Here is a 19377-nt window from a genome sequence, read left to right on the forward strand (position 1 = left end):
GATCAAAAAAAAAAAAAAGTGTTCATAAGAAGACTTGGTAAATTCATGGATGCAGACTGTGAATCTTGGCCTTTACGATTGTTTACAAAAAGCATATTCGGCTGTGGTGAAGACCTTGTGGTGCAAACCTGGATGAACAATAAATCGACCTGTGCAGAGTTGCACGACTTGTTTGAGTCTCTGTCTCATTGGTTTGACTACACTACACTCTAGTGGTCTGAAAATGTTAATGACATGCTCTCATGGTTTCCCGTTAAAATTCCTTCCTTTCCATCCTGTGTTGTTGACCATGCTTTTACATTGGTACAAAATACTGTCCATTTTCTTCCTATTCATTATTTTTATTAGGGTGTGATATGAAAATAACAACATAAGTGACGAGACAAGGCAAAAGACAAACTTGGAAGGTGAAGAGAACATTATAAACCTCTCCATCTATCCATTATCTGTCACCTGGAGGAAACTTACGCAAGCACAGGGAGGCCACGGCCGCCATATTGTAAATCAAACTTCAAATCAAAATATGAAGTCTGAATTTAAATGGCTAATATTGTATGGAAACACTAAAAATGTCTGGTGGCAGTCATTATGTGTCATTTTTCTGTGTGTGCTTGCAATATTACTGACATCTGAAACCCGTTTATCCTTTCTAACAGTATGGTTATGAGGGATTGTTGATAGCTGAATTGTACGCTTTGTTCTTACATAAGTAAGAGGCTCATTAGAAAAGGCAGTTCATGCACTTATCAGCTCACAACTGGATTACTATAATGCATTATTGGGTTTACTAAATGATGATTAGCTCGTCTGCAGTACAGAACGCTGCAGCATTTTTCTAACAAATACTCCAAGACATGAACATGAACGTCACTGGCTACCAGTGAAATCCAGGATTGATTTCAAGATGTTAACTTTTTCAGGGCACTGAAAGGTCTCGCTCCACCTTATTTATCCGACTATATAATGTATTTTAAATCAGAAGTCAAAAGATACCTTTGTAAGTGGTTTCATTTAGGGGAGCAGTAAGACACCATATTTCTATATTTATCTACAAATGTATGTATTTTCATTTATTGACTTGCTTGTGTTTTCTTTTCTGTCTCATTGTATTTCAATGGTACATCAATACATTATATTTATTGGGTGTCAAAGATAACACAACAAAGTCCAGAAAACGTATTTCCCGTTTGGTCCTTGAAGTAAGATAAGAGCAGCATTGGTAGCCTCACACTGCCATCACATTTCAAGGTAAAGTACTTTAAAATGATTAGGGATTACGAACATGTAATATACAACTATGCAGACCTACCTGTGGCAAACATAATTACGTTATTCTTTGAAATTCTCCATAAGCCTGTACTTAGTTTTAAACTCCGGTGCTTATTTATGTATTTAATATAAGTAGTTCGTTTTATCAGATAATTTCTTGACCCAGATTAAGGAAAATCTATCCTTGTCAGTAGGTAATCACTAACTGGTAACCATACTTTTAGTCTGATGAGTAGTTCCTCCAACTCTAATACAAATTACTATAAAAAATAGTTTCTGTTTTTTAGCAAATCACACGGAAATGTAGCACCAACAGTAGCCGAAAACCTTCCTGTTTTACTCGGGATGCTTCTTTAATGAAATAGCTTTTGCGACTGTCGTCACGACGCTATGAGTGTGGTTTACGACAGTTTTGGAGGCTTATTCAAAATGGAGGAACTCTCAGAGGTAGACGCTTAACCGATTCAAGTTCATCACCTCTAAACCCATATTTGCGTGTCTTGTACTTTAATACGGTTCTGCAAATTTAAAAACCAGAAAAATAATCTTACATAATGTCGGAAGAGAAGAAGTCCGGCTCCTTAGGTTTCTTTTCGAGCTACGACGACTTAAGCGACAGCAGCGACGACAGCGACTCGGGCGAGGAGGGGGACAGTCGGAAGAAGCGACCGCGGACAGATGCTGCGGAAAGCGGAGCTCAGTCCTCCCCACACGGGGTCAAACGAGCAGCCGGTGGGCCTTCTTTACCCAAACCCGACGAGCTGTTCAGATCCGTGTCCAAGCCTGCTTTCCTCTATAACCCACTCAATAAGCAGATAGACTGGGACGGTCTGGCTGTCAAAGCTCCTGAAGAGGTAAAAATCAAATGAGACAACATAGTAACTATTGACTTGAGTCACTAATCAGCTGACACAGACCCTTACATTTTCTGTATATCTTTAAAGATTACGGACTTACATTTTATACACAGTCACGTGACTAGTAAAGAAAATAATTGTCAGTTATGATCAATAATAGTGCAATAGATTTGTTTAAAAAAAGCAATGATGTTCTTAAAACTGGATTTGGGTCCCACTCCCCCCTTAAGATCAGGGTTGCAAGATGGAGAATGCAGGACCTGTCATAGTTGATCTTTAGGCTACTGCAAAGTATCTACTTGTATGTACATTTGATTTAATGTGTTATATTGTGTTATGCGTTTATCTGAGGATCAGTAACTATACTATGGTAAAACACTGTGCCCATGAATATTAGCCTACAGCCTACCAATGTTTGGTAGAACTCTATTCATCTTGCTTTTACTATTTTGAGCTGCCAATTGAACAATCTATAAAACGTATAAATTCAAAGTAAGGTAATTCCAGGTGTTTAGAGCCCATGTTAATATCTCATATTGCTTGTATTGTCCTGTAAATTACCTAGTAATACAGACCCAAAAGCATTAAGTTGAGTTTGCAAACATCCTCTAACCTTCAGCTTTGTGGGTAATAAGTTCCTTTGGTGAGTAATTAATAATCAGGCTGTAGGTCTTAGTGTGCAATTGAATTTAATCATAATGGAATAACTAAACCTGCACAGTCATCACATTGCTGCCATGCTGTATGCAGACCAAAGCGTGTTTTTATTATAGGCTATATTTTATTTTGGTACTTGTTATGTAGGGTACAAGGAGTTGAAGCACAAATGCACACTCATGATTCTTAGACAACCTCCTTTCCAAGCCTGAGTGTGCACAGCTCATTTGAGGCTTTAGATGTGCAGTTTAGGAGCTTTTGTTTATTTCTTTAAGCCTGTTTTGTCATTTTATACCATTCTTCATTACTTGAAGCCTGCCAGAGAGTTTAAACCATGGAAGATGAATGCTGTGCCTCCTCCCGAGAGCTACGCTGCAGAGTCGGAGAAGAAGAAGGGACCTCCTCCGGGCATGGATATGGCGATAAAGTGGTCCAATGTGTATGAAGACAATGGCGAAGATGCGCCACAACCTCACACTGGCGATGCCCAATTCCTTCCTGCAGAGGAGCAGCCATCTGACTCAGGTTGGTCTTTTTAAAAATTGAGAGGACATTTACCAGGTAGTACAGCTATTGAAACAGCACAGTAGGAACTGTATTGTCAATTACAACAATACGTAATTTAGTCAGTAACTTTATTATCTAGCTTGCAATAAATAAGCTTTAGCTTCAACACACAGGCGCAGACAACAGAGAATGTGAACGTCACAACTTACTAAATTGTTGTGGCACATGTTGGGATCACTTTAACCTTCTGTCAGTGAGTTGTTTATTTTTGTTGATGTTTTGAATTTTTTCCTGATTCCGAAAAGCATCGCCACAGTAGCTCAGCCAGCTTTTTAGTCGCACAAAACAAATGGTATACAGGTAAACTATTGTAACCCCTGTGGCAGACTGAGCCCCCATCTTTCATTTAGGAAATTAAAATATCAGGTCTTATAAATATAACAGACTTTTTGTCTCGGACACGGTTAAAGTATAAACATGAGAGAATTTTAAAGGTATCCAGAGATGCAAAACACAAATTCAGCTGCGCCACTTTACTCATCTTGATGGAAAATTACCAAACAAGCTTACACTAAAACAACAAGAATACATTTGCCATTTTGGCAGTTTTCGCTTTGCATCCACACAGGAAAAGAGCTGGCGTTTGTTGTTTAAATAGTGTGAAGTTGATTAAACCAAGTATCCTAATGTTCCACTTTCCTTCCACTCCTCTGAATCGCTAAACCACTTCCCTGGTGATCAGATGAAGATTCAGAGAAGCCAAGTCACTCTTCCAAGAAACGTCGAGTGGAGACTTTTCGGCAGAAAGAGAAAAGGAAGAGGGACTTGGGACAAGCCACCTCTGACAAGAGTTTTGTCGAGGAGGAGAAAAGGATCCTCAGGCAAAAGGTCGAGTGAGGCCCTCGGTTTAAAATTTAATGTGAGCCAAAAACCTTCCCAAACATTAGCACAGTGCCCAAGCAGACACACACAGACATTCAGTTGGAGTGTTATACTGTAAATTGCAATAACCTTTTTGTTTTTAAATGACTGTCACAGACTTGAAACAAAACTTTTACCATGAATTTGGCAAATCCCTCCTCTATTTTCCACGGCAAATACCAATGTTTACAATCTGGACCCCATAGGCTTGGCCATCATTTTGGATGTGTTTCCACTGGTTTTTTGCTGATGAGACACTGAGATGGGAGCATATCCCCACACACAGTATGCGAGTACTGGGCATTACCAAACAGGACAGGTTGCAATTTGCTTCCCCTCCAGTACTGTGGTTTAGACAACTTGATGAAATGAGTATTGTCTCATTGTCTCTATGTTCTTGCACATTTGCAGTGACAAATGGATTTAGATTGTTGTAAAACACTGCATGTAAAGAAGACGAATTTGACTACTGGCTACTTTTTCTGGAAGCATGATGGCATTAAACTTTAAGTGTGGTCATTTGACTTTGGCTCTTTTTTTTATTTTATTTTATTTTTTTTATTAGTTTAAAAGACTGACATCTGGTTATGATGGTTTTCTTGGTCTGTGCTTTCAGTTTGTTTTGTATTATACCAATATCTAATCACCACTGAATTCTAATGTATATTGTGTTAATGCTGTGACTTTCCTTTAACGATGTATTTAAAATGACTTAAGCTTTGTAGAAATAATAAAAAAAAAAACATTTTTCCACAAGACAGTTTGTCCTGTCCTAGTCGAACAAATCCCAGGTGATATCATTATCACAATGATACCATTATTAATTGTATGTACACCTGTTTTCTTACTACTGTGACATTTTAAAATGTCCTCAGTGAAACAGTCCTGGTAATAGTTACAGAAGTGCCTGCTCTTCTGTCTTATTGGCTCTAGGTGGCGCCTGTAAGCTACACTAGAATTCACTCCCTTCATGTTTATGGTGAAGTTGGCAGGACTTAGTGTAAATATTGGGCATCTAAATCACAATCAGGGTCTGTGAATATGAGCAGGAATTCTGAGGAATGTAGTTGATTTGTTTGCTTTGGTTTTTGTTTTTTGTTTTTTTCCAGCAAGTCTGTTCATTCTGTGTAAATAATTATATGGATTATTAGTAGTTCTGTTTTCAGTGAGATATCATCAACCACATAATAAAGGATTTTAGTTGAGAAAACTTTTCTGTCATTTATTTCAGACTAAAATGAACAGATCAACACCAATCAACACCAAGTCCTTTTATTATTGTTAGAACCCATTTAATAGATCATTTATTCCCCAAATCATTCTTGAGATTTATCTTTCCGCTATAACGAGATTTCAAGGCAGAATAAAGAGGAAAGTTCCCACTTTGCTTCAGTTTGGTGATCAGAGGAATTCCAGGCCTATCTGTCATCATGAGTTGACATGAAATAGTGGTAAATATGCTTCTGATAAAATTCCAGCCTGCAGGTATGTGCCTGGCCTTGTCTGAAATACGTACCTGGTCCTGAACAACAACAGCAGCACCAACAGACTGATTTTATCAGCAATATTTACGAACATAAATCTCCTCTTACCGTACTGAGTGTATGACTAATGACCAGTGAGGTCACATTCATTAGTGTTTAAGAATGACTCATCTCACTGTCAGATTTGTTTCGAGTAAATGTGCGAAGTGTTTTGTTTCATGAATTATGCATAAAAGCAAAATTCCAGCTTGTGTATTGAACTGTATCTGCCTTTGATAAGATATCAACAGCATTACTGGACTGTAGCTTCTTTATGTCATAGAGATCAGGTTACCAGAGGGAGGCAGTGTTTGTCCTCCTGGATGTCACAGGACGAACCTTGTCTTAATTTAATAGAAAAGACAACTTCTTGGTCTTACGTTACACTGACGCAATCAGAACATCAGTCAATGAAGCCTTAAATTTCCTCTCAACATATTTTGTATGAATAAATAAACCAAAATAAACTTTATTTATATAGCTCATTATTTCATACGACAGAGTGGAGTACAGTGACCTTTACAAAACGAGCAACAGAATGAAAACCACGATTAAAACACACCTGGTTGAAATAAAAAAGTACAAATAAAACACACAGCACTGTAATAACAAACGAAACGATAAGATCAAGTTATTAGGTAAAAGCAGTCTGAAGCGAGGTGCCTGGTTTTATCTCTATTCAAAGACTGTGCCACAGTCGAGCGTTTAGTTTTGGTTAGAATCCTGGCTGCACTGTTGTTTGATCAAATCCTCATGGAGACCAGTGAAGAGGGCATTACGATAACCAAGGTGGCTCTTAATAAAATGTGAATCATTCTTTAAACGTCTCTCTATAGAAATAGTGGATAAAAGGTCACTTTAGTGGTATTTTGACTATATGTTACAAAATTTAGATTACTGTCAAAAGTGACCCTGATGTTGTTTTCAATAGATGTAGCGTTAAGAGATTATAAGCTAAAATGTGATTACAAAAAATACAACGCAATCCAATCACATACAAGGATTCTGACACTTTCCCGTTCCACAGTTACGAGGCGTGTCAGTCACACACTGTTTATCACCGTGACACATTTACCGGAGGGCCAAGACCCTGTGATGCATTCAGGAATGTTTACTGAGCTGTCTGCCTTCAGCTGCTACTATCTGATATTTTCACGCAGCATGTTGCAGCTTGTGTCAAAATTTCGTTTTTGGCCTTCTGAGGTGTTGTGGTGCAAAGTGGAGAATAGTCAATCCAATCTGCCGACGTTGGCATCCACAAAGCTACAGCGCTAACGTGATTGAATTCAGAATTTAAAGAAACGCATTATACGCTTGGCGCAAATTGAGGATGCTGGGTCCATGTCAACAAACTCAGTGACTTGTTGATCTAAAATCTTCGCTCACTCTTGGAAGTTTTCTAGAGGCAAACAGTTGCTTTTCACACCAGCAGCTTGGCCCTCTATGTGAAACAGATGTTCACCAGAAAGGAAAACCTCTGTGGAGCTGGAGACACACGTGTACAGTATCTCTCTGAGCTCCCGTTTGAGCTTTCACTTTAGATTTGAATCCCCTTAACTGCATTTTATTGATGCATGGAATGGAATTGTGTTGAAATCAGCTCATGAGACCAAAGTAACTGCTTATCCCGGAGCAACACGGTGGTCGACAAACCGCAGGTTCATCTTTCTTGGACTCATATTAAATGCGGAGTGGAATTTTCCAAATGATGGTTAGACAGTAACTTAATATTGTAATATACGGTAACGTTGTGGCTCCGTCCCCTGATTGCAGCTCATTATTTCCACAGATTTCCCCTTGTTTGAAGTTAATGTAGCAGCCTTACCACCCAAAAACATGAAGTGTTGATTAGAGCAGCAATCTATAAATCAGAATTGTGTATGACTAATTGCCAAACTTGATTTTTAAAATGTATTTTAAAGAAAAATTTGTGCACACTTATTAGTTTATCTTATTCGGACTTAAAACCTCTTCTCTGGCAATGCTCCTACACGACAGCTCTATTCTCTGTGTTAGTATTTTCGGAGATTTTAATACTGTCTGCATTCGTAACGTCCGCATGTACAACAAAAAGTCCCCTCACAGTGCAGAGATGATAGAGCACAGTGGCAAAAGAAAGGCAGTCTGACCTCTTCTCTTCAAAAACATGTCAGAGGCTGCCTGTTGAGAAGGATATGAAGCAGACGGCGTGTTCTCGCTTTTCTCAGAAGACGAAGGAGTCAGCCAGTGGTGGTTGTCTAACATGGCCGCTGGTCAGTAGTGGAGGAGGTGCAATCTTTGTGAATTCTGTTATCACGGCCTTTGTCCCGTGTTTGGCCCAATCAGGCTCAAGTGGGTGCCCTGTGTTTGGTGAGTCAGTAAATGCAGATTCAGTTAGCTGTGTTTGAAAGTGCTTCTGAGCATGAAATTACATCGTAATTGCCAGTTCAATTCTATGACTGAACCAAGTAGCTGTTTTATAATTGATCAGTATGTATGTCTGCAAAAAGATGCTCCCCTGTTCTCCCAGAAAGTTTGGTCAATCATAGAATTAAACACTTTTTTTTTTTTTAACTCTCTGAAGTTCGGGAAGGTAAACCCACCTTTAATTTAAGCTTATGTATATTATTGTTCAGGTCACTCTTTATGTTCTAATAGAAGCAAAAACTGTACAAAGTCTCAATATACTTCATATTTCATATCAAGAATTTTAATGGGCAAAAAAGGTCCCATTCTGGTTTCTGGCCCAAGAAAAACTTTATTTACATTTTTACTTTTGCCATACATCTTTTTACTACACTCGCATATGTTTCAGCTGAAATTAGCCAGCAGGATATTTATGTATCTCAGTCAGGTTTATTTCTAATGAGGTAAGAGCATATCTGGATTAAATTATGTTCATTCACACCAACTTTAATATAAAAAGCCTCTTTTGTGTAGACTTTTTATGGATCGTGGTCACACAAATCCAGCACTTCTTTTTTTTTTTATTTAGCATTTAAAAGTTTTGGAAATTGGCTTGTTGGTTTTCTTAGAGTAGACCTAAGTGTTACTTCTCTCATTCATCAGTTAAATATAAAGCCACAGTCCGTAACTTAGTCACTTCCTGCAAATCATGAAATTTATTTGTTGATTGTTGATTAGGTGGCGTAGAATATGTTGTTGAAAATCTAACCGTTTAGTGGACGGTTATCAATTAAATTTCATCTTGCTCTCTAAGACTTTAGTTTAAATGTACATTAATGCTTTTAAACTTCCCTATATTAAAATATTTCTCAAATTCTAGCTGAAAAAGGGCTCCAGATGACATCACACAGAGATGTTCTTCATCACTGGGAGTTCACATGATGTCATCTGGGGAACTCTTGAAAAGCAGGTTGACCATGATTAGAAACTCCATAGTTTGAGCAACGAGATGACATCATCTGAACTGCAGGTTCCCCCGACTGATGTCATCTGGAGGCGTTTTTCAGCTAAAAGTAGAGAGGGAAGTTTAATGGATGTATGTATGTACATGCACAACCTAAACTAGAACCATAACAAGCAAGTTCAAAATCAGTAAAGGCGTCCTTTAAAAAGACACTGCTGTAGACTCAAATGCAGTGAGACACTCTTTTTCTGAATATTTTTATAGTAAGTTATGACTGAGTGGCTATAAAAAAGTAATGTGCCCCACTGGAACGTAAGACAGCAGTCAACCGTACGCTAACAGGACTCATCCATCTTGATTTATACCATGAGAAAAGCTTGTGTCCAAGGACATAAATTTAGTTGTGGTGTGTGCGGAGAAAAAGGGAAGGCCCATAAACTGGCTAGTGCAGAGAAAGAGGGGCAACAATGGGCAGCCATCAGGAGGAGAGCCCCAACAGCTGCAAAGTCCTGTATCCGAACACACACTCACATGCACACAGAAACGTGCACCCACATACACGCATGCAGCGTTTACTGCATTCTGTCTCCACGTTTCTTTCTGTCCCTCTCTGTCTGACACACACACACACACTTGGTTTATTGGTCATACACTCTCTGACCAGGCTGTTTGAAAGGGGGCCAGCTAAGCAGATGTTCGGCCGCTGCCTTTACAAAGGCACGAGTGAAAAGAAAAGAGAAAGGAGAAGCCAGACTTCCTCATTTTTCCTTCGGTCAGCATGCAGAACAACCCATGAGAGCTTTTTTTTTTGCTTAATTTTCATATCAGTCATGTACGATTCTTAATAGATGAAGATCTGTAAGCCCATGGCTGAAAATATTTCTTTTGAATAAGTGGTATTTATTTTGTGTTCATTAATACCCTGAAATGTAATTTTCATCTTTATTTCCTTTGTTCAGTAGGCTGCCGAGAGGTTTCCTATCAGCTACATGTATTTGTAAAATACTTCTGAAACATAATGGCCTCTGTGCATGGTATGTTATGAAGTATGTATTAGTGTGTACGTATTTTCATCCAGGCAGAGGTCATTTTAACTTCTTTAAACTTTATTTAAATACTACTTAACAGAAGTATTTCAGTCCTATCAGATGTATTACCAAATGGGAGGGTGACACGGTAATTTTCCATCGATGATATTCCAGCTGCAAAGTTTCCCTTCTGAGTCAGATGTGTCACCAAAATATTATGTTATTAGAAAATACAAAACTAAGCGCCAAAAGAAATAAATGTCTCAAGGACCCAGTTTCCACCATCATAAGTGGTAGAGGAGCCTCAAACCTAAACACAGACCAGTCCAGGGTCATAGGAACATAGGAACGTAGTAATGCCCATTTTAAAGTCTCCTCATTATGGCTATTGTGTTTAAAACCCACTTGAAGTAACCGTAGCTGTCAAACTGGTGAAGGGAACTGAGAAGTTGCTTCAGAAATAAACAAAAGTGAATGATAATAGTGAGCAGATCAGTAGCTTTCGGCTCGTCCCTTCAGGGGTCGCCACAGTGGAAAGTGTTCCTCACATTTGGGATGAGTTTTCTAATTTTTATTTATTTTTTTTACGTCGGATGCCCTTCCTGCTCCAACCCTTCCATTTTATCCGGGCTCGGGCCCTTGATGCCTGGGCAGGGCCACCGACCCGATGCACGTCCGATTGAGTCATCAGGACCCCTTGAATAATAAGAGTGAATAAGCTGTTCTGAAGTTCAGCACTTTAGTTACATCACATGCGCAACTGTATGACCTCGGTAGGTGTCACAAGACAAGATCACGGTGTCTAGCATGCAAAAGACAAAGCTGCACATATTGACAACATTTGTCAAAAACATACAGCTCTTGCCCTGAAGGGAGTATGTAGAAGAATTGCAACACTTCTGTGACCTTCAAAAGTTTGGTTCCTTCCTTACGCCTTTAGCCTCCAACTTCCCCATCACTCTCCCTTTTTTTTGTCTCCTTCCCACACAGACACACACACACTACGAAGCCTGCAGGTTTTGACCTGTAAATAAGTGCCCAGACAGGGTCTAGTCAGTCAGTCGGGGAGCCAGGCTGAGGCGTCAGGGCCTACGCGGCTCCTGCAGAGCAATAACAGATGCTTATCATGTTTTACTGAGGGTAGTGGTGGTTGTGGGGTTGGAGGGGGTGAATGTGGGATGCTGGAGCCCTGTCGATGAATAGCTCTGACAATAAATGCCCTCAATCATGGGTAGACATTGTACTTTAATAAAGGAGCAGCTTTGGCAGGAGGGTAACAATGGATTCAGATTCATTGAGTCAGTGTGTGTGTGTTCAGGTGTGTGTGTGTGTGTGTGTGTGTGTGTGTGTGTGTGTGTGTGGCAGGCGTACAAGAGCGCATGTGCACTCATACACCCACTGCAGCTTTTCAGCAGCTCATCCTCTTGCACATTCCAAGCAGAGGCAACAGCAAACAAATGGCTTAAGTTTAAAGTATTTCATTCTTTTCTCCACTGCGTCCGCCCCTCTCCTAAAGCCCCGGGTTGCGCTGCGAGCGGGGACAGGGGCTACATGCAAGGTCAAAGAGGAGTGGATTCCTCAAGATACACTTCAGATAAAACTGTCAGTCCAATAATCAGCAGCGATCCATCATTCTACAACCCCGGCTTTTGGCTTGGTGTTGACATTGGGGCATAAAAAATAGCCTTCATTTGTGTGTAATAATGAAGACGAACCCACGGGAAAGACAAATGCTTCATGACATTCCCAACCCGGCTCATTTGTGCAGTGGTAGCAGATGATTTAGAGCCGGGAGATTGTTGCCATCCTCTTTATTCTTACTCAAACTCCCCTGAGACGTGAGTTGTTTTTCCTGCTGTTTGCTGAAATGCCTTCACAGCTACTGGTGGGCGGTGGTACAGAGGTACCATCTCACAGCTGTACAACTGCATTTAATTCGCATTTCACGGTCAAATATGTGTTGAACTTTCACACTACTTTCACATACCTTTACCCAGAGCTAAACCTGGGGTCCTTGTGGGTATAGGAGCTTTAAGATTACATTCACACTGTTCTTAGTCACAGTTCTGAGACACCTGTACGGATATATTTCCATTTCTTGCTGCTTTTTAGTTTTATTCTACTCCATCTCTGGTAGAAATCTTCTACTTTGGGCTCCACTACATTTATTCCACTAAAGACACTTAACACACACTTCAGATTAAAAGCTTGATCCAAAATGGGATAAAATCTTAATTTTATGCACTGTTGGTGGCTCCACGGTCATTTGTCCATGTTCACTTTAACTCTTTAGTGTCATCAAAATTTTGCTCTTTGCAGGTTGTGGTTTGGCCTTTATTGTTCCATCAATGGTCTGAAACCTAAAGATATTCAGTTTGCAATTACATAAAACAGCTGTTCACCTTGGAGCAGTGAAAAACCTCTGTAAATTTAAACATAGAATGATTAGCTCTTGGCTAAAAAGGTCATTACTCCTATGCATAGTCCTTCATTTACAAATGAGATATGTCTATATTTAGATTGTCATCTAATCAAAATATAAATCTAATTGTAGTCACCACATAAGTGTAGTAGCAGTATTTGCCTACTTGCTTTTACATTCATCGTGGCTTTTACTGTATGCTTCATGATTACTTTAATAAATTGTTCTGCAGTAAGATCCCATCTGTAAAGTGCGAAAGTGGAAACTGATGGATTTGTACACAATAAGTCCTGGTGATGAGTAAAACGTTAGAGCTGCGTGGCGCTGATTGATGAAATGAACCTGTGCGTCCAGCTTCTTAAGTATAAGGAATTGCTCTCTATCGTTTTATAGACCAAAGATTAACCACTTAATAAAAGCATTTGCAATAGGTGACATTTGTATCCCTCCAACGTTAAACTGGAACCAATTTGAAATGGTTTTAAAGCACTGACACTAGGCTGCACATTTCCTCACTTCCTTGCTTTTAAAGGAGCGTTGATCGTGCAACTTTCTCGGAATAACTGGTCCCTGAACTGTGAGGCAGGGAAATATGCCAAACATCTGAGCTGCAAACACGAGGAGAAGGTGAGGTGAGGCGCTAAAGAGAAAGAAAAGAGGGAGGAGGGCAAAGTGTGAAGTGGAGCGACAGAGAGGGAGGGTGGGAGAGAGAGAGAGAGAGAGAGAGAGAGAGAGAGAGAGAGGTGGTGCGGTGGAGCAGAGTGAGGCGACAGAGCGGAGGTGACAGCGGAGAATGGAGAGGAGCTCGTCCGCCCGGCGAGCGTTGACCGCGGCGAGCGAGGAGATCCCGTTCGGCCCCTTCCTTCTGGAGGCAGCGAGCTAAAAGAAACCGGGAGGAATTAACTGGGGACAAAGGAGAGGAATGGCTGATCCCCTGCGGAGGACTTTACTAGCGAAACTCCGGGGGAAGAAATCCAAGAAAGGAGCGACGGTCCTCAGTGGATACGGCTCAGCCGCCGCTGCCGCTGCGGAGGCGAATGAGGGCCGAGAAGGTAAAGCAAAAGTTTTGCAAACGCAGCTAGACTCCGGCGACGCTCGCCCGGTAGTGTTGTTCTCACGGCTGGATTGCACGACCGAGAGAATGAGCACATACGAGAATTGTGTTGATGGGGCGATGGTGCAGACAGGGGGGGTCATAGTAGTCCGCGACAGTCGCGCAACAGAGTTGGCCGGCGCACGTACGGGCAGGGTTCGGGTTAACGAGGAGCTCCTGGGGGTCTCACTTCAAAGAGACGTGCAGTGTGAGGGACGTGCGTCTAGAGAGGCACACGGGAGCCAACGGGGGCCCGGGTCCGCTGACGACGCATCGCAGGTCCACAGAAAACACTTCGTGTCTGTGCCGCGGCAGCGCAGCGTCGGGGATTCAATCGGGTTCGGGGACAATTCAAATCGCGTTTTCTTTCCAGCACGTGTAGAATCTCATAACGGGCTCGGTGAAACTGCAGGGTGCCGAGTTACTGCTGCTGATAGCGAGGGGGCAGAGCCCGGGGACAGAGGACTCTCACGGCACATGGCAGGAACTGTAGGGACTGCGCATGAACACAACGCCAACTGGAGTTTTGACAACAATCCAAGTTTGGAGACAAATTCCACAATTCACGCGCCAGTCGTGTATCCACGTTGCATGTCAAAAAACGTGGAGGAAAACACTTTAATCAGAAATGTTGAAAGCTATGGGCCTGAGTATGCAGGGGACATCAGAGGCACTGCAGGTGGACTGCAGAGCCCCACCTATTTCCCCACAGAGTTAGAAATATGCAACATAACCATGGCTTCGCTGCACGCTGCTGAGGGCTCGATTACTTACCCTTTAGACAGTGAAGATGAGGATTATTATGATAATGAAATCCTGCCCTTTTATGACACCATCAGAGCAAAAAGTGATGGTGAAAGAGCAGAGGTTGCAGAGCTGACACAGCCTGCTCGGGGGACTGGACAGCTTGGTGACGGCAGCAGTGCCCAGGAAACAGACAGGCTCAGGAACCAGCTGAAAGAAGCGTATTACCTCCTCATCAACGCTATGAATGACATCAGCCTGGATGTCCAGCAGATTGGTGGTGGTTTAGCCGAGCAACAGGCCACCTCGTCTTGTAGTAGCCACTCCAGGGATAGCTTGTGCTCCAGGTTGTCTGCCAAACACATTGACAGTGACTCTTGGTCCTCAGGAGGAGAACACAGTCCTCAGCAGGTGTCTGACACCGACTCGCTCCTTCTCTGCCTCAGTGGAAATGCTGACTCAGGTCTCAAAAGCAGGCTGAATAGTAAGAGTATGTTAAACCTGCCCTTAAGCAAGATAAGACCCATGTTAACTCGCTCTGCTAGTGACGGAGCTATCAGGTATCTAAATGGACTCTCAGCCAGTATTCGGGCCCCTGGAGACCAGAGTCTTGAAATGTGCGACAATAAAGAGGCACCAGAGACGAAAGAGCCTGGAGGAGCTGTAGTTAGACAAGTGGGTAAGCTGTCAGACCACAACGCCGCCACCAGCAGTGATGAGCTGCTGCAAGACGCTGGTGGTAAGGAAGAAGATGCTGGGCAGCTACACGAGAGCAGCAGCTCGGTCAACAGCCTCACAGGTTCCTCAGATGGCAGCGCTGATGCACTAACAAATCAGGGTCAGGACAATAAGCAGGAGCTGGTTGAAGTCCGACTACACAGGAGCAACTCGGTCAACAAGGGTCACGGTGTCACTGTAAACAAGATGCAAGAGTGGATGCACAAAGGCCGCTTGCTGTCTTCAGAGATGAAGCAGCGCATTGAGGGCTCAGCTTTGCCCTGTGCGGGAGGCCAAAGCCTGGACCGGTCCTGCTCTCAGGCTAACTTTGACGGGTCTAAACCAGGAGTCCAGACATCCGGCCGAGGTGGTAAATCCGTCAAGTCACCCACAGTCAAGGCGGCACGACAGCAGCAGCCAGGTAGGAAGGTTACACAGCGGCCTCAGCTCGCAATGGATCCTCTCAAATCAGAGACCTTTCATCCTTCCTCCTCCCGTCTGATTGTTGTCATCCTCCTCTAATCATAGTACACTCCGTCTGGTGGCGGTCCACCCTGCACTCCTCCTCTTATGGATGCAAAGCAAGGGAACGAGACACCTCAGACCTCCTTGCTTTCTTTTCAAGACTCTCTAACTGGTGGCGGGTTTTTCTCCTTCACACTAATTTAGGTGCATTTTTAACACTGAATTAATAGCACATCTGGTCTTAAGTTGGATCACTCACAGCGTAGCTCAATAACAACTAAACCCATTCTCCTCCTTTAGCTGGGATGATGTTCTTTGTGGTGTTGGTGGTGGGTTTGTTTGTGCGTCTGTCTGTGTATTATGTGTGATTATGTTCGAAATGTCAGAATCGTTCCTGATTGTTTCTCAATGTTCAGTTAACGATGTGAAAAGATGAAAATATCTGTATCATGGAATCACTAAGCATTTTAAATGCAGCTAAAGCGATAAATTGGGCTGCAAACGAGTTTAACCTTTGCCAATACAATCTCACCACACGGTCCCGTTTGTAGCTGTTCCTTAACTCTCAGTTGCATCAAACAGTCCTTGTTTAGCCCGTTTCTCATACAGCTGTAGATTTACAAATTGCACATTTTCTTTCATTTTCAACACTTTACAGACTTTTCATTCATGTTATTTTAAACATTGAATATTTGCCCAGTTTTAATACACAGTCCCAACAGCGTTCATAGAAATTAAGGGTTTGCACCAGGCCCGCAGTGATGGTAAATCACTGTGTGCACTGAGTGAAATGCACTTTTTGTTCATACTGACCTGATTTGAACCAGGCGGCACTTGGCCAGTATCATCATAGGACTCGGAAACTACGTGGAAAACTTTGTATGGCTTCCTTTGTGTGGGTCCAAACCATTATCACCATCTTCATTTTTTTTTCTTCCTTACACCAAATGATTCTGCCTCCTGTAATATTTTTGTTTGTGTGCACTTCTCTCTGTTTGCTTGTGAGTGTCTGTGCTGTTCCAACAGTGTTTTCCAGAGTAAATAGATGATCTGCCATGAGTGCAGGCTGTTGTTGACTGTCAGAGTGTAGTGCTGCTAGAAATAGAGCGTGATCTGTGGGGCTGCTGAGCGGATGGGCTCTGTGTTTGACGTCCAGCTGCTGTTGCCTCAGTATAGGTTTTACAGCTCCAGCTCTTTCCCCTGATGCCTTTAAGTGAACATAAAGAGAGGACTTTTCTTGATACTACTCTCCAAGGTCTCTTTCCCCCCTCGATTCTCATTTTTTCCCCATTTTGTGCAGCTTTCCTCTCTCTGTCCCCACTGAACTTTTCCACAGCTGTGGCCAGAGGAATCTAAAGCTGTGGTACTTGTGTGTGTATGTGTGTGGGGTTGTGTGAGTTTTTTGTGTTTGAGCATTTGGGGGTTGGGCTGTCATGTCCCCTTCCACCCCAGTTGTTTGCTCTGGACAGCTCCTTGTTAAGCATTTTAAGGAGACTTTGTATTGAATGTTTAGGATGCCATTCCTGTCATTTAATTTGTTTGCGTTGTGCCTCTTAATTCCTTGCCATGAATGAACAAAACAAAGGCCGATTAAGTATTTATTAAGGTCAGCCCCTGTAGCCTCTCAGCGCCTCACAAAGAGGCCACAGCTCTCAAAAGCTCCAGTGATTTGCTTGTCTTGGCCTGTAATTTTAATGGAGTTTATGGGTCTACTGTTTATTTATTCAAATATGTATGTATTACTGACTTACTAAGAATAAGTGAGTGTTACTTGAGAGTTCAATTATAGCATGAAGTTACAGCATAAAATGCTGGGTTAATTAGATGGAAACTAATTTATTTCTGTTAGGACATGTCTTTTAATTACTGCGTGACAGAATCATGGCGAATTATTATTCACGTGACATGTCGCTCCTCATGTGTATATGTGTGGGCGACGGGACACCAGGCACATGAGCGTGCATATGCACATCTCCTTTGTGTAAATGCATGTTTGCTTGTGCAGCCAGAGGGTTTATAGTTTTGTTGTGCTGTGCTGTGGCAGGGTATTTTTTTGCCAGCAGGCAGGTAGTACCCTGGCGTCGTATTTTGGCGAGACCTGAACTCAGTCAAACCTGATGTTGAGACTGAGCCTTAGACACTAAATGTAGAGGAGATCTACTCCCTGGAGGCAGATGTAATTTTTATTTTTTTTATTTCATCTTTGAAATCTTGTGTCCTTTTTAGTCCACTGGTTTAAATGAAGACAGTCAACCTCAGTATACACAGCTGGAAATACTGACTACCTTGGAGCACTGACTTTGTGCAGTGTCAGCCGGTTGCCTGGTCCCAGACAAGACGTAGCGCAGCACTTAAGCTTTGTAACACTTTCTGCATAAACATAAAAAGCAACATATGATAAGTTGTTGTACAGTGAGCTTAGAGATGCCTGTGGGCAGATTTTGTTACTTCAGGCAGAACTAGGCTGGTTGTTTTCTGTTTCCATCCTTAATTGTTAGCTAAGGTAACCAGTACAGAGTATAGACACGCTCTGGATTTGGTTTACAGTGCATAGCTTCCACATTTTGATGTCCTTAATTTCTGCACACTCAGTAGATTCAAAGCAGTAACAAGCTGAGGGTGCAGGTGTAATATAATCCTCTTCAACTGCTGTCGAGTCATGTCAGAATGTTGTGTTGCTTGGTGTCTGCATTGTGCCAAAAACCTTGTTATTGAACCTTTACACACACACACACACACACACACACACACACACACACACACACACACACACACACACACACACACACAAACACGCAGCTGATGATTGGGGGGGGTGGGGGGGGGGGGTCAATAATTTGTCTTGTCTAGTCTGTCTGTTCTTGGACAGATTTATGGAGAATAGCAGCTCTAAAGACAGATCAGGTGATGGAGAGGAAACTTGAGAGTTTACACTAGGGTGGTTTGTAAGATGTACGAATCAAATGCTGATGTCTGCAAAGAGAGCAGACACTAGCAACTTGTTTGGCACTTTTAAATGATTGATTAGCAGTAAACATAACTCAAATGTACAGTCTGTATCAGGTGGCAGCATTTTTGAGCAGCAGACCTTTGCTGAAGGGCCTTTCATTGACTTGTCGTACTAGGTTTTGTCCGTAATGGGGTCACACTGTGAGCCAGTGTATCTTTTTTTTTTCCCTGTAGTATTTTTATCGTTTTTTTTTAAATGCACACGGAAACAGAACAGAAGACTCGGTGAAAGATCTGTTTAATTGAAAAGAATTTGGATTTCGAGCCAACAAATTCAGAGGAAGTAGTGTGAGAATTAGCAGACTGCGCCGCCAGGATACCTCACTAGGGTGCAAGTGTTGACATGTGATGCAACCCTGTACGATCTCAGCGCCATCCCGGTGTAAAAAGAAAAATCTACATTGAGAAATGCAAATTACCATATGAATGAGCTCCAACAGTATGGCACACGGCGAAAAGATTCTCTCTGCAGAGGGGGAGCCTGAAACTCTGTGTACTCAACAAAGTGTTGTCTGTGTGGAGGAGAAAAGTAGCTGGTGTGTGTTTTGCACTTACCCAAAGAGAAGCCTCTATAAAGCAAAAGGAATTCAGGAGCGGCCTATGGGAAAGTGCATCAAGTGTTTAGTCTTAGATGAGGAAAAGCTTCAGTCGATCAGAAGATTTAGACATAAATCTAATTAGGTTTATAGTCAGGCTCAGGTTCGCGCCACCAAACCTTTTCGTCCTAAGTTTGCATTCCTTTCAGCACCTCAGACAAACCAATACCACTCTCCGTCCACCTCCTCCATTCCTTCTTTATTTCCTCACACTGACCTG

At 42.0% G+C, this 19377-nt stretch overlaps 2 protein-coding genes across 2 annotated transcripts in view; both read left to right on the forward strand.

Annotated features, from left to right (window-relative positions):
- The first annotated feature begins 1673 nt into the window (after nucleotides 1-1673).
- c8h1orf52 (chromosome 8 C1orf52 homolog) lies at nucleotides 1674-5421 on the forward strand. Its single transcript, XM_067514106.1, has 3 exons — nucleotides 1674-2123; nucleotides 3098-3308; nucleotides 4033-5421. The coding sequence occupies exons 1-3, from the start codon at nucleotides 1824-1826 to the stop codon at nucleotides 4185-4187; spliced, it is 666 nt and encodes a 221-aa protein (XP_067370207.1). The 5' UTR covers nucleotides 1674-1823; the 3' UTR covers nucleotides 4188-5421.
- A 7856-nt stretch (nucleotides 5422-13277) lies between these two features.
- The window catches only part of syde2 (synapse defective 1, Rho GTPase, homolog 2 (C. elegans)), a 52604-nt gene continuing 46504 nt past the window's right edge, over nucleotides 13278-19377 (forward strand). The window contains exon 1 of the mRNA XM_067513234.1: nucleotides 13278-15508. Coding sequence (XP_067369335.1) covers nucleotides 13456-15508 — 2053 coding nt within the window. The 5' untranslated portion in view covers nucleotides 13278-13455. The remainder of the gene's footprint in view (nucleotides 15509-19377) is intronic.

The sequence above is a fragment of the Channa argus genome, chromosome 8, assembly GCF_033026475.1.
Source record: "Channa argus isolate prfri chromosome 8, Channa argus male v1.0, whole genome shotgun sequence".
NCBI lineage: Eukaryota > Metazoa > Chordata > Actinopteri > Anabantiformes > Channidae > Channa > Channa argus.